This window comes from Gorilla gorilla, chromosome 15 (assembly GCF_029281585.2).
Source record: "Gorilla gorilla gorilla isolate KB3781 chromosome 15, NHGRI_mGorGor1-v2.1_pri, whole genome shotgun sequence".
NCBI lineage: Eukaryota > Metazoa > Chordata > Mammalia > Primates > Hominidae > Gorilla > Gorilla gorilla.
Window position 1 is genome coordinate 120779126 of NC_073239.2, and position 25343 is coordinate 120804468.

Genomic DNA, 25343 nt, shown 5'->3' on the forward strand with positions numbered 1-25343 from the left:
GAATAGGAAGCCCAAGTTCTATCCTTAGCTATGGCATTGACTGCTGCAACTGGCTGGGGAAGCTGCTCCTTAGTCTATCTCTGGGTCTTGGTTTCTTGGCAAGAACTCAGCAGATAATATGAAACACATATTTGCAGGAAAATGGCTCTCAGGCTTTTCTGGCCCAACCCAATCAGGTAAAGTATTAGATCCCCCAACTCACCTATACCATCTACTACTTCTTTCTAGTGGAAAAGGAGCTCAGGGATAACAAAAAATAACTGAAGAGAAATAAGGTGATAAAACCTATACTAAATTTTAGTAACTTGCAATAACTCACTTGGTAGGTTATGAGTAAATAGCTCATAAAAGCCACAGAAAGGATCAGTTGGGGTGAGGGTGGGTGAACACCAGGAAGACCCCTTTAGCTTTCCAGCAGGCCACGCACCCTAAAATGAGAATTGATGCTAAGGTCCCTTCTGGCCCTGATTGCAACTCAGTTCACCAATTTAAAATCTCAGAAACATTAGAGCTGTAAGGAAAATTAAGTCTAAGCCATCACCTTAAATGCTTCATCTCACTTTCCTCAATTAGCCTCTCAAAGACTGAAAAACACACCTGGGAGTCGCTGTCATCCACACAGAAAAAGGAGAATAAAATAAAGGATTGGCTCAACTCCCTTCTCTCTCATACTCCACAAACAATCCATTAGCAAGACTGTCAACCTCGTACCCAGAATCTGATAACTCGTCTCCCTGGCTACTACCCAAGCCCGAGCCACCACCACCTCTCAGAAAGGATGTCTGCAAGAGCAAACTCATTCATCTGTTTCCACTCTCACCCTTCAGATACATCACTTCATTCAAAACCTTCCCGTGGTTTCCTCTCTGAGAATAAATTTCAAAGTCCTAACTATTGTCTAAGAGGCCCTGCAAGACCTGCAACACACACATGCATACCACTCTGATCTCAATGCTTACCACACTCTTCATCCCTTCTCCCTCCCTCAACAGGGCAAGCCAACTCCTGCCTCAGGGGCTTTGCACTTGCTATTCTCTGCCTAGACCACTTCACTCAGCTACTGACATTGTATTACCCTCTTCTTTCAGGCCTCTGCTGGAATGGCGTCTTAGCAAGGAAGCTTTCCTTAACCGAGAGTCTACCTAAAATAGCACTACTGCATCCCTCTGTCCTCCTACCCTGGTTTATGTATTTCTGCTTAGCACTCAACCACCACCTGATCTATGTATATATTTGTTTATCCTCTGTCTGTTGTCACTAGAACACATAAGCTTCTTGAGAGCAGAGTTTCAGTTAATTACCTGCTGTGTCAGTAGTGCCTGAAGCAGTGCCTGGCACGTAAGAGGCACTCAATAAACTCCCCCAATTATACGTAAAATGTTCCTTTTTTTTGAGACAGAGTCTCACGCTGTTGCCCAGGCTGGACTGCAGTGGCGCGATCTCGGCTCACTGCAAGCTCCGCCTTCAGGGTTCACGCCATTCTCCTGCCTCAGCCTCCCAAGTAGCTGGGACAAAAAGTGCCTGCCACCACGCCCGGCTAATTTTTTGTATTTTTAGAAGAGACGGGGTTTCACCGTGTTAGCCAGGATGGTCTCGATCTCCTGACCGTGTGATCCACCCACCTTGGCCTCCCAAAGTGCTGGGATTATAGGCGTGAGGCACCGCACCTGGCCATGAAATGTCTTTTTATAGTAGGTTTCTTGAATCACGACAGGTAGGCCTGTTTTCTCATCTTCAAGTTCTCTGTAGAAAAACAGCCAATATTTTACCCCTCTAATCACTGAATTAGTCCACATCAAAGAGAAGAAAAATATTCTTAAAAAAAGTTAGTGTGAGGCTGGGCACAGTGGCTCACGCCTATAATCCCAGCACTTTGGGAGACCAAGGTGGACAGATCATTTGAGGTCAGGAGTTCGAGACCAGCCTGGCCAACATGGCGAAACCCCATCTCTACTAAAAATACAAAAAAAAAATTAGCTGGGCGTGGTGGCACCTGCCTATAATCCCAGCTACTCGGAGGCTGAGACAGTGGAATCCCTTGCACCCAGGAGGCAGAGGTTGCAGTGAGCCAAGATCACGCCACTGCACGCCAGCCTGGGTGACAGTGACTCTATGTCAAAAAAAAAAAAAAAAAAAAAAAATTAGTGTGAAAGTCAGGAGACTTGAACATAAGTATGTGGTATTCGGCAGATTTCGCTCAAACCTAGAGATACAATGGATGTCCCTTGCTCTAAAGCAGGGGTGTCCCAACTTTGGGCTTCCCTGGGCCACACGGGAGAATTGTCTTGGGCCACACATAAAATACACTAACACTAATGATAGCCGATGAGTTAGAAAACAAGATTGTTAAAAAATATATATATATATCATAATGTTTTAAGAAAGTTTACTAATTTGTGTTGGGCTGCATTCAAAGCTGTCCTGGGCCTCCTGTGGCCCGGGGCCAGGGGTTGGACAAGCTTGAGCTAAAGCTTTTCTTTCCACAAGGTGGCACTGCAGGGTAACGGGGGTGAGTTCAGCACCACCCCCTTCCCCTGACACAAATTTTAGGGATGAAGAATTAACTCCAAGGAAAATAAAGGTACAGTTTAGTAAGATCATATTAAGTTCAATTTCCATAATTAGGGCTTGTATTATTTTGGAAAAGAAATAAAATTAACCTTAGAGCAATGAAAATTTTTTTCTAAATAAATAAGACTGTAGAAGTACATATTTAACCCTCTTACGAAGGCAGAGACAGCCATACACCCATTTTTTTTAATGTTTCTTTTTTTTAGAGACAGGATCTTGCTCTGCTGCCCAGGCTGAGTGCAGCAGCACCAATCCTAGCTCACTGCACCCTCGAACTCCTAGGCTCAAGTGATCCTCCCTCGCCTCAACTTTCAAGTAGCTGAGACTGTAAAAGTGCACCACAGCTAATTTTTTTTATTTTTTGTAGAGATGGGGTCTATGCCCAGGCTGGTCTCTAACTCCTGGGCTCAATTATCCTCCCGCCTTGGCCTCCCAAAGTGCTGGGATTACAGGCATGAGCCACCATGCTCAGCCTAGACATATTTAAATATGTGAGTAGCATCTACTCAAAGTTAAATAGCCACTACAATAGATCTCAATAACCTTATCAATTCTGTTGAGTTCTAATCACTGTTTTACTTTTACTTGCCTTAATAATTTCACATTTTAAATTACATTATACAGTATTCCTGGGAATACAAAATAGACACCTTAGCTTCTATTTACATTATTTACTTAGTATATAGTCCCTTCAGTATTTAAAAGCATAACGCATTTTGAGAGAACCTATCTTAAACCTTGTAGAAATGCGAAATTCATACAGCTTTCCATAATACCAAGATGTGTCATGACTACAGGATATAGAGGTGATACAGCTGACCACATTTATTCTATCCACTAAAACTTAAAGAATACTCTAGAATAGGTTGGGTGTGGCGGCTCACACCTGTATGCCAGCACTTTGGGAGGTTGAGGTGGGCAGGCTGCTCGAGCTCAGGAGCTCGAGATCAGCCTGGGCAACATGGCGAAACCCTATCTCTACAAAAAGCACAAAAAATTAGCCAGGCATGGTAGTATATGCCAGTAGTCCCAGACACGTGGGGGGCTGAGGCAGGGAGGATCACTTGAGCCCAGGAGGTCAAGGCTGCAGTGAGCTATGATCAAACCACTGCACTCCAGCCTGGGTGACAAAGTGAAACTCTTGTCTCAAAATTATTATTATTATTATTATTATTATTATTATTATTATTATTATTATTATTATTTTTGAGACAGTCTCGCTCTGTTGCCCAGGCTGGAGTGCAGTGGCACGATCTCGGCTCACTGCAACCTCTGCCTCCCGGGTTCAAGTGATTCTCCTGCCTCAGCCTCCCTAGCAGCTGGGACTAGAGGCATGCGCCACCATGCCTGGCTAATTTTTGTATTTTTAGTAGAGACGGGGTTTCACCATGTTGGCCAGATGGTCTTGATCTCTTGACCTTGTGATCTGCCCGCCTTGGCCTCCCAAAGTGCTGGAATTACAAGTGTGAGCCACCGCGCCCAGCTGTCTCAAAATTTTAAAAAGGCCGGGCGTGGAGGCTCATGCCTCTAATCCCAGCACTTTCCGAGGCTGAGGCAGGTGGATCATGAGGTCTGAAGTTCGAAACCAGCCTGGCCAACATGGTGAAACCTCATCTCTACCAAAAATACAAAAATTAGCCCGACGTGGTGGCACATGCCTATAATCCCGGCTACTCAGGAGGCTGAGACAGGAGAATCGTTTGAACCCAGGAGGCAGAGGTTGCAGTGAGCCAAGTGACAGAGTGAGACTTCCTCTCAAAAATAATAAAAAATTAAAATTAGAAAATAATACTCTAGAATAAAGAACAGTATCAATTCTGACACCACTGTTCATCAATATTGAAAATTACTTTGGCTGGGCGTGGTGGCTCATGCCTGTAATCTCAGCACTTTGGGAGGCCAAGGCAGGCGGATCATGAGGTCAGGAGATTAAGACCATCCTGGCTAACACAGTGAAACTCATCTCTACTAAAAAATACAAAACATTAGCTGGGCGTGGTGGTGGGCGCCTGTAGTCCCAGCTACTCGGGAGGCCGAGGCAAGAGTATGGCGTGACCCGGGAGGTGGCGCCTGCAGTGAGCCGAGATCGCACCACTGCACTCCAGCCTGGATGACAGAGCGAGACTCCATCTCAAAAAAGAAAAAAAAAATTGAAAGTGACTGCTTGAGGCCAGGTGTGGTGGCTCGTGCTTGTAATCCCAGCACTTTGGGAAGCTGAGCCCGGTGGATCACTTGAGGTCAGGAGTTCAAGACCAGCCTGGGCAACATGGTGAAGCCCCGTCTCTACTAAAAAAAAAAAAAAAATTAGCCGGGCATGGCAGTGCGTGCCTGTAATTCCACCTACTCAGGAGGCTGAAGCAGGAGAATCGCTTAAACCCGGGAGGCAGAGGTTGCAGTAAGCTGATATTATGCCACACTGCACTCCAGCCTGGAGGACAGCATGAGACTCCTCCTCAAAAAAAAAAAAAAAAAAAAAGACAAAGAAAATTACTGCTTGAAATAATGGTTGCCTTACTAATGTTGATCACGTGAATATTACGGAAGCAGAACAAACACTGAATTTTAAACCACAGACTATGATCTCTTAGCGGGCTCTAAAATCAATTAGTGCCTCAGGACCAGTTTTGTTTTTTAATGAACTAGAACAGAACAATATATAACAGTTATTAAGAGAATGAAAAGACAAGCCACAGACTGGGAGAAAATATCGGCAAAGTACATATTTGATAAAGGACTTGGCCAGGTGTGGTGGTTCACACCTATAATCCCAGCACTTCGGGATGTCTGTAATGCCAGCATTTTGGGAGGCTAAGATGGGTGGATCACTTGAGCCCAAGAGTTCGAGAACAGTCTGAACAACATAGGGAGACCCCATCTCTACAAAAAACACACAAAGTAGCCAGGTGTAGTAGTGCAGGCCTATAGTCCCAGCTTCTTGGGAGGCTGAGGTAGGAGGATTGCTTGAGCCCAGAAGGTTGAGGCTGCAGTGAGCTATGACTGTGCCACTGCACTCCAGCCTGGGCACAAGAGTGAGACCGTCACTAAATAAATAAATACATAAAGGACTTGTATCCTAAATACACAAATAACTCTTTTTTCTTTTTTGAGATGGAGTCTCGCTCTGTCACCCAGGCCGGGTGCAGTGGCTCACACCTGTAATCCCAGCACTTTGGGAGGCCAAGGCTGGCAGATCATGAGGTCAGGAGATCAAGATCATCCTGGCTAACACGGTGAAACCCCATCTCTACTAAAAATACAAAAACAGTATTAGCCGGGTGTGGTGGTGGGCGCCTATAGTCCCAGCTACTTGGGAGGCTGAGGTGGGAGAATGGCATGAACCTGGGAGGCGGAGCTTGTGGTGAGCTGAGATTGCGCCACTACACTCCACCCTGAGCGACAGAGCCAGACTCCCCCTCAAAAAAAAAAAAAAAACCTCAATAATCATAAAACAAGCTAATGTTTTTGTTTCTGTGTGTGTGTTTTTTTTTTTTTTAGACAGTCTCTGTCACCCAGGCTGGAATGCAGTGGCGCAATCTCGGCTCACTGTGACCTCTGCCTCCTGGGTTCAAGCGATTCTCCCGCCTCAGCCTCCCGAGTAGCTGGGACTACAGGTGTCTGCCCTCACACTCAGCTAATTTTTGTATATTTTTAGTAGAGTGGGGTTTCACCATATTGGCCAGGCTGGTCTCGAACTCCTTACCTTGTGATCCGCCCACCTCAGCCTCCCAAAGTGCTGGGATTACAGGCGTGAGCCACCGCGTGTGGCTTTTCTGTGTTTTTGAGACACAGTTTCACTCTGTTGCCCAGTCTGGAGTGCCGTGGCACAAGCTCAGCTCACTGCAACCTCTGCCTCCTGGGTTCGAGCGATTCTCGTGACTCAGCCTCCTGAGTAGCTGGGATTGGGGTGCCTGCCATCAGGCCTAGCCAATTTTTGTATCATTAGTAGAGATGGTGTTTCACCATGTTGGCCAGGCTGGTCTCGAACTCCTGACCTCAAATGATCCCCCTGCCTCAGCCAAGGTGCTAGGATTACAGGCGTGAGCCACCGCACCTGGCCAAAACAACCTAATTTTTAATGGGCAAATGATCTGAACAGATACTTCACCAAAGATGACATACAAATGGCAAAATAAACATATGAAAAACATGTTCCGTATCATAGGTCATTTGGGAATTGCAAATTATTAATAAAACAACAATGAAATACTACTACACACCTACTAGAATGGCCCAAATCCAAAGCATCGACAACACCTAACACTGGTGAGGATGCGGAGCAAAAGGAACTTGCAGTTGGGGATACAAAATGGTACAGCCATGTTGGAAGACAGTTTGGTGGCTTCTTAAAAAACTAAGCATACTTTTACCATGTGATCCAGCAATCCCACTGCTTGGTCTTTACCCAAAGGAGTTGAAAATGTGTCCAGACAAAAACCTGCATGTGAATGTTTATAGCAGCTTTGTTCATAATTGCCAAAACTTGGAAGCAACCAAGATGTCCTTCAGTAGATGAATGGATAAACAAACTGTGGTACATAATACTGCTGGAATAGTATTCAGTTATTCAGCAATGTTAAAAAAAAAAAAAAAGCACAAATCCAGAAGAGAGTCCCCACTGTACTTTCACGTCCCCACTGTACTTTCTGCTCCATCTTTCTGTATATCTAAAACTTCTATAAAAAATAAGACAGTACACTGCCCATGGAAAGGGTAAGATATGGTTTGGCTGTGCCCCACCCAAAAGCTCATCTTGAATTGTAATACCCATGTGTCAAGCGGAGAACCAGGTGGACATAACTGGATCATGGGGCAGTTTCTCCCATTTTGTTCTTGTGATAATGCGTGAGTCTCACGAGATCTGATGGTTTTATAAGCATCTGGAATTTCCCCTGCTGGCACTCATTCTCTCTCCTGTCAGCCTGTGAAGAGGTGCCTTCCGCCATGATTGTAAGTTCCTGAGGTCTCCCAGGCACGCAGAACTGTGAGTACATTAAATCTCTTTCCTTTACAAATTACCCAGTCTCCGGTAGTTCTTTATAGCAGGGTAAGAGAAGAGTAACATAGGGTGTTTTCTCCTGACATTTTGACACGTATAGATACGTGTCTGAGTATTTATGTAAGAACTGAGTCACCTTGTAAAACATATTTCTTAGTGTGGGTTCATGGTCAGAAAAGTTTGAAAGATACTACTCTGAGGGCCTCATGAAACCTACCAGGACTTCCATAAAACTAAATGAAAAGTCATTGCACTAGGGAAAAAACATTTCCATTATCATTTATTGGTACTTATTATTACTCATTATAGTATGGACTTTACACATTCTCAATTGTCATACCATCTTTGTGATATAGGTACTACTCTTCACTTTACAGATTAGGAAAAAGAGGGTCAGAGAGGTTAAATAATTCGTCCCAGATGGGCGTGGTGGCTCACACCTGTCATCCCAGCACTTTGGGAGGCCAAGGCAGACGGATCACCTGAGGTCAGGAGTTCACGACCAGCCTGGCCAACATGGTGAAACCCCGTCTCTACTAAAAATATAAATATTAGCCGGGCGTGGTGGCACAAGCCTATAATCCCAGCTACTTGGGAGGCTGAGGCAGGAGAATGCCATGAACCTGGGAGGCCGAGCTTGCAGTGAGCCGAGATTGCGCCACTGCACTCCAGCCTAGGCGACAGAGCAAGACTCCGTCTCAAAATAAATGAATAAATAAATAAATAAAATAATAATTTGTCCCAAGTCTGCTGAACTAATAAATACTAGAGTCAGGATTTAACCCTGGCCTGTGTGACTCCAAAGCTTAAGCTTTAAACCACTACTCTAAAATGCTTCAAAATAAAAAAGATAAGGCAGTAAAAGTTTTAATGGGCTGAGCCCAGAGGCTCACACTTATAATCCCAAGACTTTAGGAGGCAGAGGCAAAAGGATCACCTGAGGGTAGGAGTTAAGAGATGAGCCTAAGCAACTTGACGAGACCACATCACTATTTAAAAAAAAAACAAAAACCGGCCGGGCGGGCGCGGTGGCGCACGCCTGTCATCCCAGCACTTTGGGAGGCCGAGGTGGGTGGATCACGAGGTCAGGAGATCGAGACCATCCTGGCTAACACAGTGAAACCCTGTCTCTACTAATAATACAAAAAAATAGCCGGGCATAGTGGTGGGCGCCTGTAGTCCCAGCTACTCAAGAGGCTGAGGCAGGAGAAAGGTGTGAACCCAGGAGGTGGAGCTTGCAGTGAGCCGAGATCACACCACTGCACTGCAGCCTGGGCGACAGAGCGAGACTCCGTCTCACAAAAAAAAACAAAAGGAAAGAAAAAAAATAGATGTTTATGTAAAAACTTGCAAATATTTATGGTATTATTCATAATAGCCAAAAAGTGGAAACAACTCAAACTGACGAATGCCTAAACAAAATGTGGTATACCCATACACTGGAATATTACTTGACCATAAAAAGGATTCAAATGAATGCTAAACATGGATGAATCTTGGAAACATTAAGCCAAGTGAAAGAAGCCAGATACAAAATGTTCACATATTATATGATTCCGTTTTTATAAAATGTCCAAAACAGGCAAATCCACGGAGAGATAAAGTAGATTAGTTGTTGGTAGGAGCTGGGAGGAAGGAGAGAGCGGGAGTGACTGAAAAATGGGTACAAGATTTCTTTTTGGGATGAAAATATAAAACTAGATAGTAGTGATGGTTGCACAATTTGTGAATATACTAAGAACCAATGAATTGTACATTTTGAAAAGATGAATGTTATTGTATGTTAATTATGTACCAATAAAGCTGTTATTTAAAAAACACAAACACAGGCTAGGCATGGTGGCTCACGCCTGTAATCCCAGCACCTTGGGAAGCCGAGGTGGGTGGATCATGAGGTCAGGAATTCCAAGACCAGCCCAGCCAACATGGTGAAACCCTGTCTCTACTAAAAATACAAAAATTATCCTGCATGGTGGCGGGCGCCTGTAATCCCAGCTACTCAGGAGGCTGAGGCAGGAGAATTGCTTGAAACTGGAAGGTGGAGGTTGCAGTGAGCCAAGATCGCACCACTGCACTCCAGCCTGGGCAACAAGAGTGAAACTCCATCTCAAAATAAAATAAAATAAAATAATTTTAAAATAATAAAAAAAGTACGGCCAGGTGTGGTGGCTCATGCCTGTAATCCCAGCACTTTGGGAGGCTGAGGCGGGCAGATCACAAGGTCAGGAGATCGAGACCATCCTGGCTAACACGGTAAAACCCCGTCTCTATTAAAAATACGAAAACATTAGCTGGGTGTGGTGACGGGCACCTGCAGTCCCAGCTACTCGGGAGGCTGAGGCAGGAGAATGGTATGAACCCAGGAGACAGAGCTTGCAGTGAGCTGAGATCGCGCCACTGCACTCCAGCCTGGGCGGCAGAGCAAGACTCCATCTCAAAACAAACAAACAAAAAACCTAGCTATGCCAAGTATTCAACCTATACCATCAGTAAAATATTTTTCTCAATGAAAACAACTTTTTTTTTTTTTTTTTTTTTTTTTGAGACAAGAGCTCACTCTGTTGCCCAAGCTGGAGTGCAGATGATCTTGGCTCACTGCAACTTCTGCCTCCCAGGTTCAAGCGATTCTCCTGCCTCAGCCTCCCAAGTAGCTGGGAATACAGGTGGGTGCCACCACCTCCGGCTAATTTTTGTCTTTTTAGTAGAGACGGGGTTTCACCATGTTGACCAGGCTGGTCTTGAACTCCAGAACTCAGGCCAGGTTTCCAGCCAGGCACAGTGGCTCACGCCTGTAATCCCAGCACTTTGGGAGGCCAAGGCGGGCGGATCGCCTGAGGTCAGGAGTTCAAAACCAGCCTGGCCAACACGGTGAAACCCCGTCTCTGCTAAAAATATAAAAATTAGCCGGGGGTGGTGGCACATGCCTGTAATCCCAGTACTCGGGAGGCTGAGGCAGGAGAATCGCTTGTACCCGGGAGGTGGAGGTTGCACCACTGCAGTCCAGCCTGGGCAACAAGAGCAAAACTCAGTCTCAAAAAAAAAAAAATTATTTCCTTGCATATATTTTTCCTTTTCTCAGGCAATAAACATTTATAGCTGTACCTTAATGTCTGCAAATACCAAAAATTCAGTATTAATCCATTTGCCAGTAGCAACTGGGGCTTAAAACAACAAAGATAATTAGAAAAATAATGTTCCTGAAGAACACTTTTATATAATCATGTATATCAATATAGCTTAGTAAATACTATTCATCTGATGAATACAATTTACAAAGGAAAAGTAAATCTAATAGCACCCCAACTTTTTACAAATGACTCTATCCATTTCCTCTTTCAGATCTGAGCCAGCTCTTGAAAACCATGATGCTGCCTTGAATTTGCTTATAATGCTCAGAGTTACTGTTCTTAAAATATTTCTCATCTTCAGAAAATTAAGCAAAAGTGAAGTGTGGAAAACAAAACTGCAAGTGCCTGGAGATTATCTATGTCATTTACAAAGGGAAAATACTTAGATGTCCCTCAGGCCTCGTGGAATCTAAATTCGGGCACTAACGACATGAGCCATGATAAGATGTCCTAATGAAACAAGACAGACCACCGTTGTTACTGCACAGTGACATGGTGGATAAAGTTTCACCTAATTAGGTGAGCTCCAGTGAAGAAAAAATTCACTGATAGCCTTGTTCAATAACAACTGTAACCAAGATCTAGAAATCACTATCAAAATGAAGACTACACATAAATTTACTAATCTCCATATAAAACTTGTTATATTAAAAAAAAAAGACCGGCCTAAGCTTGGTTATCAACTTTAAAAAGTGAAACCTAAAGGTTTAAAAATATATTTTCACAATAAATGCCTTGTTCATGTTTTATGCTTCTGAAAACTATTTGCTTGTTCAAAGTAGGGTACATACAGAGCTAAATTTTTTTTTTTAATTTTGTTAGTATTGACATTTTAGATAAAATCAGAATGAAATTTATAATAAGATACAACATTAAAGGACTTTTACCATTTATTAATAATAAAAATAGCTAATTATTTTTGCTTGCTATGTTTGAGGATAAGCCCCTCTCCTTTTTTTAACTCTCAACAGGCCTATGCTAGGTGCTAGGATGATGATCCTGTCACTGCAGACAGACTGGCGTGTCCAAGGCCATGTGACTGAGATGCTTCAGACATGACAATCTAACCCAAGTGTGTCTGACTCCAAAGCTTAAGTTTCTACTCAGATAGTTCAGGAACAAAACAGTGCTAAAGTTTATGAACATTAAAAAAAAAACCCAACTATTCAAGTTCTTCATCTTGATCAAACTACAGGAAATAATCTTTACCCAAAAATTATCAGATGGGTAAATCAAACTTTTTTTTCATAATGAAAGAACTCACTTCATACATATAATATACACATACCTTTGAAAAACAAAACATTGTAAGTGTGACATAAAAGGACGAATTAGTAGATATTCATCGTAAAATCCAAAGATTAATGTACTCACAGCCTAGCCTGCCACCACGCAAAACATTTCCTACTACAGAAAGGAAATTAAAAATGAAAACTTTAACGCCTTCCTTCCCACTCTATGAGTTCCCACTCTTTTATGAATGTGGTTTGGGTCCTGAGATTTGGGTCTGCTCAGATACCAGAAGAGCCCTTATAAAACCTGTCTACAATTTGTAGAATTTCAATACCATCCCTTTTGAAGACACTACTGATTAAAACATTAGGCTGCATATGAGTTTTCATATTTCTATGACCATAATTTCTACTCTTGCAAACAACAACCTATATTATGGAGAATGACTGAATTTCTCAATGTTAATATTGTCAGGTACCTGTTTTCACAAAGGGAGAAGAATGAATATTTTCTTGGCAGCTACTAGACAATCATACACCAGTTGATTTCGTCCTCATGGCAACCTCAGAGACATCAACTGGGATGGCCTTCAGATGACAATTCTTTCTCCTCTTCTCTGGGCTTCACATTTGGGCAAGTTCCCAGGGGTCATGCTTATTTTACATGGCCCATCCCTCTTGCCATGCTGACTCAACTAAGAAAAACACTTGATGAAAAATGTTCTTCATTATACAAATATTTATTGAGCACCTACTACCTGCCAGGCACTGGAGATTTGGCACTGACAAAATGGACAGGGTTCTGCCCTTATGGAATTCTTACTATATAGTTCGGAAAAAGAGACTAAATAAATAGGCAAAAAATATAGTATACTAGACTAGGTGGTACTATATAGTATGGAAAAAAATTAAGCAGACAAAGAAGACTGGGAATGGGGCAATTTTAGTTTTCAATAAGTGGTTAGAAAAAGCCTTACTGCTGAAGGATAATTCTAAGTTGGAAGGGGAACAAAAGCCTCACTGAAGGAGGAGAAAGGATGAGCCGTAATGACAGCTTGAAGGAAGAGCATTCAGGCGAAGGGAACAAGTGCAAAGGCCCTGAGGCAGAATGAATGCCTGAAGAGACTGAGAATCAATAAGGAGTCCAGCTTGACTGAAGCAGGGAAATCAAAGGGAGAGGAGTAGGAAATGAGAGATAAGCTACTAATTAGGCTTTTTCTCAGAAGGATATTAGCAGCCCTTGGAGGGTTTTAAGTAAGAAGTGGCATATTTTGCCATAAAGGTTTACAGGTTCACTGTGGCTGCTTTGTTGAGAACAGACTGAGGCGGGGAACAAGCACAGAATTAGGAAGACCTAGACATGGTGGCGCAGGCCTGTAGTCCCAGCTACTCGGGAGGCTGAGGTGGTAGGATCCCTTGAGCCCAGGAGTCTGAGGCTGCAGTGAACTATAATCCTGCTACTGTACTCCAGCCTGGGCAAGAGAATGAGAAATCTGTCTATAAAAAAACAACAACAACAACAACAACAACAAAAAGAAATGAAACAGGAAGGAGTCTCAGGAGGCTAATATAAAAATCCAGGAGAGAATGAGAACCCTAGAGATAATGCAAAATAGAACCTGGGTACACTGTAAAGTTAGCTCTGACAAGATTTGCTGATGGAGTGGATGTGGACTGTGAGAAAGAGGTCATGCCCTAGAGAGAAAGCCTACCACACCTGCTGCCAAGGTCCCCAGAGCTCCCCTGTTTCTGCCCCATCTGAAGATCTGGTTGTTAGGCTATCCCTCCAGAGTCCTTCCAATAAACCCCCTTTTGAGAGGTTAGAAAACAACAGTTGGTTTCTGCCACTTGAGACCAAAAGGAACTTAACCGCTACAATTATGATCATTTTACAAAGAGAAACCTGAGGTGTAAAAAAGGCTCAGTACTTATCCCAGACCCACAGTTACTTGTAGTAGAGTTCAGATATGAACACCAGTCTGACTGGCTCCTAAGCCTGCACTTATTCCATTAAAGCACACTGCTTCCAAGGCCTTGAGTAGTCCTCTACCTGCCAACGGGTACAGAGAGCTTAAAACAAAAACAAGGGGGAGGGGCAGGGGAAAAAGGCCAGCAACAATCAGGCTTCAGTCCCAGCAACTTCCCTAGGGACGGACGCATGAGAAGCAGGAATCATCCTATTACGGACAACGCCCCTCCCTTCTCACCAGCCCACCAGGTCCAGAGCCTCAGCTCCTCTGTTCAGCAAACATGGGAAAGCCCCAGCTCCACGAAGTTGAAAGCTCTGGCTACAGAAGAGGAGAGAAAATGGGGCCAAATTTGCAGATCACCTTTCCTTTTGTTTCATCATCTTTCTACACTGCTGCAAAATCATTTTCTCTCTCTTCTCAAAAATAGTGTTGTTATTGGCTTAGCACTCAGGATGTTCTCACAAGGACCCGTATTTTGACACAAAAATAAAACATTCAATAAACATTGACATTAGTCCTTTTTTTTTTTTTTTTTTTTTAATAGACAGGGTCTCACTCTGTTACCCAGGCTGGAGTGCAGTGGTGCAATTATGGTTCACTGCACCCTCAACTTCCTAGGCTCAAACTATCCTCCCACCTCAGTCTCACAAGTAGCTGGGACTGGCACACATACCACCATGCCCAGGATTTTTTTTTTTTTTTTTTTTTTTTGTAGAGACAGGGTGGCCACTCTATGATGCCCAGGCTGGTCTCCAACTCCTAGTCCCAAGTGATCCTCCCACCTCAGCTTCCCAAGGTGCTGGTATTACAAGTGTGAGCCACTGCACCCAGCCCTAGTCCTTTTAGAAGAAAAGCTTACATTAGAAGCTGCAAACTTAAGACAACACTACATAGCTGCCTCAATTTTTTTCTATAGTCTCTAAAGTTGTTTGAGGTGAAAAAAGGGATAACTTTTTGTTTTTCTTGTAATTTAAGTTAGTAAGCAAGAAAGTGATTGCTACTTAGTCCTTTTGAAAGCATTCAATTAAAAGGGTTATGTTGAGATTTCAAGCTATCAAAAAGATCAGTCATAAAATCTTAGAGCCAGATTAGAACCTAATCTATCCAACACTCTTTCCCCATTTTGTAGATGAGGAAGTAGAAGCCCAGAAAAGGAAATAATTTGTCAACGTTAATAAATCATCTTGGTAACAAAATGAAGGCTAAAATCCAGGCTGATCCTCATCCCTGCATGACACATCCTTGTCAGTATTCAGTCACCGTGTTCACTGAATATTAAAGGAGGTCTGTAAAATGTCTAGCAAAAGCACGACACACCATATTCTCTCCAATCTAATCTCCTCTTCCTCTTTCTAATTTCAGTACCGATAATAATAGGCACTGAAAAAGTCGGGAAGCCTCCCTGCAACTTTTAAAATTATAGAAATGAACTGAAATTAAGTCACAAAAGAGACCCAAAATTGACACAGGAACATATCAAGTGTGAATTATAAATACAGAGGAGCACTGGGCACAGTGGCTCACGCCTATAATCCCAGCACTTTGGGAGGCTGAGGTGGGCGGATCACCTGAGGTTGGGAGTTCGAGACCAGCCTAACCAACATGGAGTAACCCCATCTCTACTCAAAATACAAAATTAGCCGGGCGTGGTGATGCCTGCCTGTAATCCCAGATACTCAGGAGGCTGAGGCAGAAGAATTGCTTGAACCCGGGAGGCAGAGGTTGCGGTAAGCTGAGATTGTGCCATTGCACTCCAGCCTGGGCAACAAGAGCAAAATTCCACCTCAAAAAAATAAATAAATAAAATAAATAAATAAATAAAGAGGAGCTGACCACAAAATAGATCTATAATATGATTTGAAAACATAAGAGGACTCCATAAATACCAACAAGACCCTGGAAAATGTAAGCTAAGTGACAATATTTGTTAAAAATAAATAAGTCCAAGGCATTTAGTTGAGATATAATTGAGGTATCATAAAATTAAGAACTAAATATGCTGCTTTTGAGTCAAAAAAATAAGCTAACAGGACAGATTGCTAGGACAACAGGTAAAACCAAGACCTTCCCATGCACATCTGGATATATGGAAACCCAATACAAATCACGCCTATGAAAAACTACATTGTTTCATCCACAAGACAATCCCAAGAGATGAGGATCAAAAAGCCACTTTTTTTTTTTTTGGAGACGGAGTTTTGCTCTTGTCGCCCAGGCTGGGGTGCAGTGGCACAGTCTCAGCTCACTGCAACCTCCGCCTCCTGGATTCAAGCAATTCTCCTACCTCAGCCTCCCAAGTAGCTGGGACTACAGGCACCCACCACCACGCTAGGCTAATTTTTGTATTTTTAGTAGACACGGGGTTTCGCCGTGTTGATCAGGCTGGTGTCCAACTCCTGAACTCAGGTGATCTGCCCTTCTTGGCCTCCCAAAGTGCTGGGATTAGAAGAAGCGTGAGCCACTGCACCCAGCCAAAGCCACAAACTTTTATAAAATCAAGTCTAAAGAGAAAACACCAAAACCCCACAGAATACATTTCTTTGTTCATAAAAATTCACCCTAACTACCTATTTCACCGGTGGCTCACGCCTGTAATCCCAGCACTTTGGGAGTCCAAGGCAGGTGGATCACAAGGTCAGGAGTTCAAGACCAGCCTGGCCAACATGGTGAAACCCCATTTCTACTAAAAATACAAAAAATTAACCAGGTGTGGTGGTGCACGCCTGTAATCCCAGCTACTGGGGAGGCTGAGGCAAGAGAATCACTTGAACCTGGGAGGCAGAGGTTGCAGTGAGCTGAGATCTCACCATTGCACTCCAGTCTGAGAGACAGAGCAAGACTCCATCTCGAGAAAAAAAAAAAAAAGTATTTCCTAATCCTTCCTGCATTGAACAGGAACAAGGAAAAGAACCATTTATGACATGCAAATGAATGAGGTAGGTCATATCATCCCTACGTTACAGATGGAGAAGCAGACTCAAGAGATGCTTGACACCTTGCTGGGGATCAGAATCTAAACCCAGGGATGACCCCAAAAGCCTACTATATCACATTGCCCACAAGGATCCCTAAGTCTCTTAGAACAGGGACAATTTGGCCGGGCACAGTGGCTCACAGCTGTAATCCCAGCACTTTGGGAGGCTGAGGCAGGCAGATCATGAGGTCAGGAGATCGAGACCATCCTGGGTAACACGGTGAAACCCTGTCTCTACTAAAAATACAAAAAATTAGCTGGGCGTGGTGGCGGGTGCCTGTAGGTCCCAGCTACTTGGGAGGCTGAGGCAGGAGAATCGCTTGAACCCAGGAGGCGGAGGTTGCAGTGAGCTGAGATCGCGCCACTGCACTTCAGCCTGGGTGACACAGCAAGACTCTGTTTCAAAAAAAAGAAAAAAAAAACAACAGGGACAATTTGGCAGACCACTGCTCTCCCTCCATCAAGGTGAGCTGGACAGTGTTATTCTTAAAGGAGAAGGGGAGGGATGGAGAAGAAGGGAGAGCAGTGTTCACGTATGACTTGCACACTGGACCTAGCTTTGGTCTACATTTTGCTTCCTTCACACAAGGCCAGCCAAAACTCATGGGCTCTGGACCCCACCTTGTCACCAAGATCTTATACCTGGGGAATCAAATGACCTTGGAAATTCTAAACCCCAGAACAAAATTTCAACCATCAAAATTATTCAGTCTAGCAGTCTTCCTCCTCCTTGACTGCCACCTCCAACAATAACAGTAATAGCACCCACTTATTGACATTTACTATATGCTGGACTTTGTGCTGATCACTTTCCATGTATAACAACTTTCAAGCCTGCCAGAAATCCTGTTTTTTAAAGTATCTTTCTTATTTTTACAAATTAATATACATACGCTTTAAAAAAAAAAGTCAACCAATAGAGGAAATAAAAAATAGCCCCCTAATGACCCACACTTTAAACAGCAGGTACATACATACCCTTTCAAACCCTTTCTACACCACAAAACACTTTCCTTCCTTTTTCACAATGAGGCCACATGAAGTAGAATGTTAGTTTTCCAGCTAACAATATGTTTTGTCAGCTGAAAAACATTCTACCTTATCCTTTTTTTTTTTTTTTTTTTTTTTTTTTTGAGATGCAGTGTCGCTCTGTCACCAGACTGGAGTGCAGTGGCGCAATCTCGGCTCATTGCGACCTCCACCTCCCAGGTTCAAGCAATTCTCCTGCCTCAGCCTCCCGAGTAGCTGGGACTACAGGTGCGTGCAACCACGCCCAGCTAATTTCTGTATTTTTAGTAGAGACGGGATTTCACCATGTTAGCCAGGATGGTCTCAATCTCCTGACCTTGTGATCCGCCCGCCTCGGCCTCCCAAAGTGCTGGGATTACAGGCGTGAGCCACAGCACCCAGCCCTCATTCTCTTTTTTAAGGCTATTTCTCTATATGATCACATCATAATTTATTTAGAGACAGGCATTATTAGGCTGGGTGCTGTGGCTCACACCTGTAATCCCAGCACTTTGGGAGGCTGAGGTGGGCAGATCACGAGGTCAGGAGTTCGAGACTAGCCTGGCCAATATGGTGAAATCCCATCTCTACTAAAAAAGTACAAAAATTAGCTGGACGTGGTGGAGCGCACCTGTAGTCCCAGCTACTCTGGAGGCTGAGGCAGGAGAATCGCTTGAACTGGGAGGTAGAGGTTGCAGTGAGCTGAGATCACGCCACTGCACTCCACCATGGGCGACAGAGCGAGACTCCATCTCAAAAAAAAAAAAAAAAAAAGAGACAGCAAATGAGTGTCTTTAAGTCCACAGTGCCTATGATCATGTGGGTATATAACAAAAGGGTAATAAATATTTGTTGTATGTCACTTTCTTTGTACTACATTTATCTTCCCTACTGGGCCATCACATCTTTCACAATGCCCTGGCATTTAGTCAGAGCACAAACATATTTGTTGAAAGCACAGGCATATCTTGTTTTATTGTGCTTTGCTTTATTGAGTTCTGCAGATATTGCATTTTTTTTTTTACAAACTGACGGGCTGTGGCAACCCTGTGTCAAGCAAGTCTACTGGTGCCATTTTCCAACAGCATGTGCTCACCCATGTGTCACAATTCTCTCAATATTTCAAACTTTCTCATTATTATTATATTTCCTATGGTGATCTGTGATCAGTGGTCTTTAACGTTACTATTGTAATTGCTTTGGGGCACCACAAATAGCACCCACGTAGAACAGCAAACTTAATTGGTAAGTGTTGTGTGTATTCTGACTGTTCCACCAACTGGCCATTCCCCCATTTCTCTCCCTTTCTCGAGCCTCCCTATTCCCTGAGACACAACATTATTGAAATCAGGACAATTAATAACCCTACAGTGGCCTCTAAGTGCTCAAGTGAAAGGAAAGTGACCGTGTCTGTCACTTTAAATCAAAAGCTAGAAATGATTAACCTTAAGAGGAAGGAATGTCAAAAGCTGAGATAGGCTGAAAGCTACGTCTCTTGCCAAGTTGTGAATGCAAAGGAAAACTTCCTAAAATAAATTAAAAGTGCTACCCAGTGAACACACAAATGATAAGAGCCTGAAACAGCCTTAGTATTGATATGGAGAAAGTTTTAGTAGTCTGGATCAATAAAACGAGCTATAACATTCCCTTATGCCAAAGCCTAATCCAGAGCAAGGCCCTCTCTTCAATTCTATGAAGGCTGAGAAAGGTGAGGAAGCTGCAAAAGAAAGTTGGAAGCTAGCAGAGGTTGGTTCATGAGCTTCAAGGAAAGAAGTCATCTCTGTATCATAAAAGTGCAAGGTGAAACAACAAGTAATGACAGAAAAGCTGCAGGAAGTTATCCAGAAGATCCAGCTACAATCACTGACGAAGGTGACTACACTAAACCACACTGTAGACAGTGATTTTTTCTTTTCTTCTTTTTTTTTTTTGAGACAGAGTCTCGCTCTATCGCCAAGGCTGGAGTACAGTGGCGCAATCTTGGCTCACCACAACCTCCACCTCCCGGGTTCAAGTGATTCTCATGCCTCAGCCTCCAGAGTAGCTGAAATTACAGGTGCCCGCCACCAGGCCTGGTTAATTTTTGTATTTTTATTTTTATTATTATTTTTAATTTTTGTATTTTTAGTAGAGACAGGTTTCACCATGTTGGTCAGGCTTGTCTCAAACTCCTGACCTCAGGCGATCCACCCGCCTTGGCCTCCCAAAGTGTTGGGATTACAGCTGCAAGCCACCACACTCGGCCAAACATAACTTATATGCACTGAGAAACCAAAACATTTGTGTGACTCACTTTATTGTGATTATTTGCTTTATTAAAGTAGTCTGGAACCAAACTCGCAATATCTTCAAAGTAAGCCTTTATAGATTTAACACCCAGGATATAACCACTTCCCGCTCAGCCCAGGCCACTTGACCTTTCTGGATCTCAGGATGCATACACAATTCAAACTTGAAACCCACCTGCTTCACCAGGAGCTTCCCTAACAGGGCTTTCACATAAAGAGGTCTACTCAGGTATTACCACGAGAAGTCAGCATTACAAAGGATCTTAGCAGTTATTAGTCTGGATTTCTCCTCGCTTTATAGTAAGAGAGTTCATAAATTATGGTTTTATGACAAACTAATAAAGCTTCAAATCACAAGAAATACATTGAAAATTTCAAAACAAAAGTACAAAGCAGTTAAGGTTAGATTATGGTAGGTATAGGCCATGCACAATGGGGAAGCCAGGAGGTTGAGAACAGCCTGGGCAACACAGCTAGACCCTGTCTCTACCAAAAAAAAAAAAAAGCCAGGTGCAGTGGCTCATGCCTGTAATCCCAGCACTTTGGGAGGCCGAGGCGGGCAGATCACAAGGTCAGGAGATAGAGACCATCCTGGCTAACAAGGTGAAACCCTGTCTCTACTAAAAATACAAAAAAAAATTAGCTGGGCGTGGTGGCAGGTGCCTGTAGTCCCAGCTACTGGGGAGGCTGAGGCAAGAGAATGGCATGAACCCGGGAGGCGGAGCTTGCAGTGAGCGGAGATCACGCCACTGCACTCCAGCCTGGGTGACAGAGTGAAACTCCATCTCAAAAAATAAAAGGCAAAAAAAAGTAGATTAAGGCTGGGCACAGTGGCGCACGCCAGTAATCCCAGCACTTTGGGAGGCCGAGGCGGGTGGATCATGAGGTCAGGAGATCCAGACCATCCTGGCTAACACGGTGAAACCCCATCTCTATTAAAAATACAAAAAATTAGCCAGGTGTGGTGGCAGGTGTGGTGGCACGCACCTGTAGTCCCAGCTACTCAGGAGGCTGAGGCAGGAGAATGGTGTGAACCCGGCAGGTGGAGCTTGCAGTGAGCGGAGATCGCGCCACTGCACTCCAACCCAAGCGACAGAGCGAGACTCCAAAAAAAGAGACTATACTAGATACTTTTTGGGGTGGAGAGTGGAATGTGAAAGCAGTGAGATTTTGCAAAAATCTACATGTGTAGTAGAGCCTCCAAAAACATTGAGAAATCCATTTCTTATCTCATGGTAGTGTAAAATTTTGGTTTCAGTAATTCCTAGCACCAGACTTCTCTGAATATTAGCCAATACATCACAAACTGCTAGAAAGTTATAGTATGATATAGTATATATCACACTATAGATCTATAGTGTGATATCTGGTGTATGATATATAGTATATATATACTATAGATCTATAGTGTATATATATAGTATATATACTTTAGATATATAGATATAGATATGATATAGTATATCATTAACCATAAAGCTTCAGCTTAAGAGACTTCTATAACAATTGGTTGTCACCTAACAAAAAAAGCTAACAAAACACTGAGGTTCATTTTTCCATTACATTTAATCATGGAACTTAGCTACTGTGACTTTATTACCAAAAGTATAAGCAGCTACTATTGCTATTATAAAAACAGCATTTTCCTCTCCTAGTTATCCCACAGAAGCCTTAGTATCTAACTACTAGCAACTCTCAAAAAGGACAAGAAACCAATTGGACCATAAGGTATTCTCTATTAAGAGTGATTTTTAAGAGTTTGTTCAATTCCAGAGGCAAATAACCAACCACATAAAGAGACTAAAATTGGGCTCTAAGGTTTTTGTTTTATGGCAAGACATGGCAGTATAAAAAGCACGGCCGGGTGCAGTGGTTCATGCCTGTAATCCCAGCACTGTAGGAGGCCGAGGTGGGTGGATCACCCAAGGTCAGGAGTTCGAGACCAGCCTGGCCAACATGGTGAAACCCCAACTCTACTAAAAATACAAACTAAAAATACAAAAAAATTAGCCAGACATGGTGGCGGGCGCCTGTAATCCGAGCTACTTGAGAGGCAGAGGCAGGAGAATCACTTGAACCTGGGAGGCAGAGACTGCAGTGAGCCGAGATCACGCCACTGCTCTCCAGCCTGGGCAACAAGAGCGAAACTCTGTCTCCAAAAAAAAAAAAAGTGCAAGAAGCCAAAACCCATAGTGTAAGGCAGTGTTACCTTTTATGTAACATAAATTGGTTACATTTACAGGATCACTCATTCATTCATTTAGGAAAATTTTACTCAGCCCAGCTTGGCCCTGGGCCAGGCTCTGAGCCAACTTCTGCCCTCACTAAACTTGGAGCAGACACAGAGAAAGGACAGCAGAAAACTACGGTACAGAACTGCAGAGTGCCACGAGATCCCACAGAAGGGCTGCCTGCTCCAACAGGAAAGACTTCCCAAAGGACGCCACGGAAGGCTAAGACAGAAAGGAGTAAGCCACAGATGGAATGAGAGGGTGGGCAGATTATGTCCCAAGAAGACAGGACAGACTGGAAACAGCAGGGCCGGACTGCTAATTAACGGCAGATGAAAGCAGGACTGAAGAATCCCCCATTAGGAGCTGCTTTCTTCTGTGCCAAAAACTTGACATTCAAAGAACCATATGAAGATTTGGTTGTTTCCAGCCATGCGTCTTCATTCTATAAGGTGATAAAGGTCCTCTTCTTACCTGTCTTCCAAGTACTAAATAGTAATCTTTTTATATTTTTATTTTACTTTTGCTACTCTTTTCTACTCTATTAACAAAGAAGTGGAGACTCTCAAAATAATCCAGTGTGTTAAATATACTGACTGCAAAAAAAGATAAAACCATGAAGTCTCCCCAGACATAGGATTCTAAAGTGTTTCAGAGAGAAAGAGTGGCTTAATTGTAACAGTATTAATTAAATGCTGATAAAAATCATCCTCTCAAAATTTTTCTAATTTTAATTATAAATCTAAATCCTTTATTTAATCACACTACTGCTGTGCTTGTTAATGTTGCAGCAAACAAGGAAACTAGTTACCTAAAGACATCAATTAGAAAGCATCCTCACAAAATGACACTTCAACATTTTTTTCTTCACCTGTGAAAACTTGCTAAATGCCTATGTGAAATTAAGCAATCTCTAAAGCAAGAATGTCTTTGAACTATAGTGAATCAAAATAATTTAATGTTTTTAAAAAAAAATTTTTTTAATACAGACAAGGTCTTTCCATGTTGTTGCCCAGGCTGGTCTCAGACTGCTGCTGGCCTCAAGCAACCCTCCTGCCTTGGCCTCCCAAAATGATGGGATTACAAGAGTGAGCCACCCATATCCAGCCTAACATTTTAAAGATAATAAATATTTTGAGGATAAAAACACACATCTATAGTGTATAGTTACTATACACAAGGGTCTCACTATGCCACCTAGGCTGGAGTTCAGTGATACCATCACAGCTCAATGCAGCCTCAAACTCCTGAGCTCAGGCATTCCTCCCACCTCAGCCTCTAAAGTAGCTGGGGACTACAGGTGAGCACCACCACACCTGGCTAAATATTTTACTATTTTTATTTTTTTTAAACGCAGTCTCCCTCTGTCACCAGGCTGGAGTGCAGTGGCACGATCTCAGCTCACTGCAACCTCCACCTCCCGGGTTCAAGCGATTCTCCCGAGTCAGCCTCCCAAGTAGCTGGGACTACAGATGCACGCCACCATGCCCAGCTAATTTTTGTATTTTTAGTAGAGACAGGGTTTCACCGTGTTGGCCAGGATGGTCTCCATCTCCTGATGTCATGATCCACCCACCTTGGCCTCCCAAAGTGCTGGGATTACAGGCATGAGCCACCACGCCTGGCCTGTATTTTTATTTTTATTTTATTTATTTATTTATTTGAAATGAAATCTCACTCTTGTCACCCAGGCTGGAGCGCTGTGGTGCAATCTCAGCTCACTGCAACCTCTGCCTCCCGAGTTCAACTGATTCTCTTGCCTTAGCCTCCCGAGTAGCTGGGATTACAGGCACACACCACCATGCCTGGCTAATTTTTATATTTTTAGTACAGATGGGGTTTCACCAAATTGGCCAGGCTGGCCTCAAACTCCTGACCTCAGGTGACCTCTCCACCTCAGCCTCCCAAAGTGCTAGGATTACAGGAGTGAACCACCTTGCCCAGCCTCTTTTAGGTTCTTTTTATGTAACAACTCATTTAAAACTCATAAAACCTAATGAGGTAGGTACTACTATGCCCTCCATTTTATAGATGAGGAAACTGAGACGCAGAGAAATTAAGTAACTCACCCAAGATTACAGGGCTAGGAAAAGACAGTGTTGAGATTCAAACCCAGATAGTCTGTTCCAAAATCTGTACTCTTTACTGCCTCCCAGTAGTTTTCCAAACATACAAACCAAGTATTCATAACTGAAAACTACTATAATAAAACCCCAGCCATCTATAATCCTTAAGGAATTAATTCTTATGAATGGCAGCATTCTCTGAATGGCTGGGGATTTAACCCTTCCATCTCAGGCAAAATCTGAAATTGTGTTGTGCATATGATGGCCACTGGCACACATGGCTATTGAGAACCTGGGGTATGGTTAAGCCAAATGAGTTGTGCCATATACGTAAAATATGTTCTAAAATTTGAGAGACTTAGTATAAAAAAAAAGAATGTAAACTACCCCACTAATGATGTTTTAATATTAACTATATACTCAAGTAATTTTTTTTTTTTTTTTTGAGACGAAGTCTCACTCTGTCACCCAGGCTGTAGTGCAACGGCACGATCTTGGCTCACTGCAACCTCCGCCTCCCAAGTTCAAGTGATTCTTCTGCCTCGGCCTGCCAAGTAGCTGGGACTACAGGCATGTGCCACCACGCCCAGCTGATGTTTTGTATTTTTAGTAGAGACGGGGTTTCACCACATTAGTCAGGATGGTCTCGATCCCCTGACCTCATGATCTGCCCACCTCGACCTCCCAAAATGCTGGGATTACAGGCATGAGCCACTACGCCCGGCCTCAAGTAATATTTTTTATATAATGAGTTAAATAAAATATATTAAAATTAATTTCAACTTCATTCTTTTACTTTTTTTTTTTTTAGGCAGAGTCTCACTCTGTCACCCAGACTGGAGTGCAGTGGTGCGATCTCAGCTCACTGCAATCTCTGCC

The 25343-nt window shown here is 43.1% G+C and overlaps 1 protein-coding gene across 5 annotated transcripts in view; it reads right to left on the bottom strand.

The window, feature by feature from the left end:
- The window catches only part of PPP1R13B (protein phosphatase 1 regulatory subunit 13B), a 113584-nt gene that overhangs the window by 72117 nt on the left and 16124 nt on the right, over positions 1 to 25343 (bottom strand). The window contains exon 1 of one of the 5 annotated variants that reach the window (XM_055361676.2): positions 1668 to 1811. The exons of 3 other annotated variants lie outside the window; for them this stretch is intronic. In XM_055361676.2, the coding sequence (XP_055217651.2) occupies positions 1668 to 1796 (129 nt within the window). In that variant the 5' untranslated portion in view covers positions 1797 to 1811. Of the gene's footprint in view, positions 1 to 1622; positions 1812 to 25343 lie in introns of those variants that run through there. One more of the 5 variants, XM_055361675.2, reaches the window with a different exon arrangement.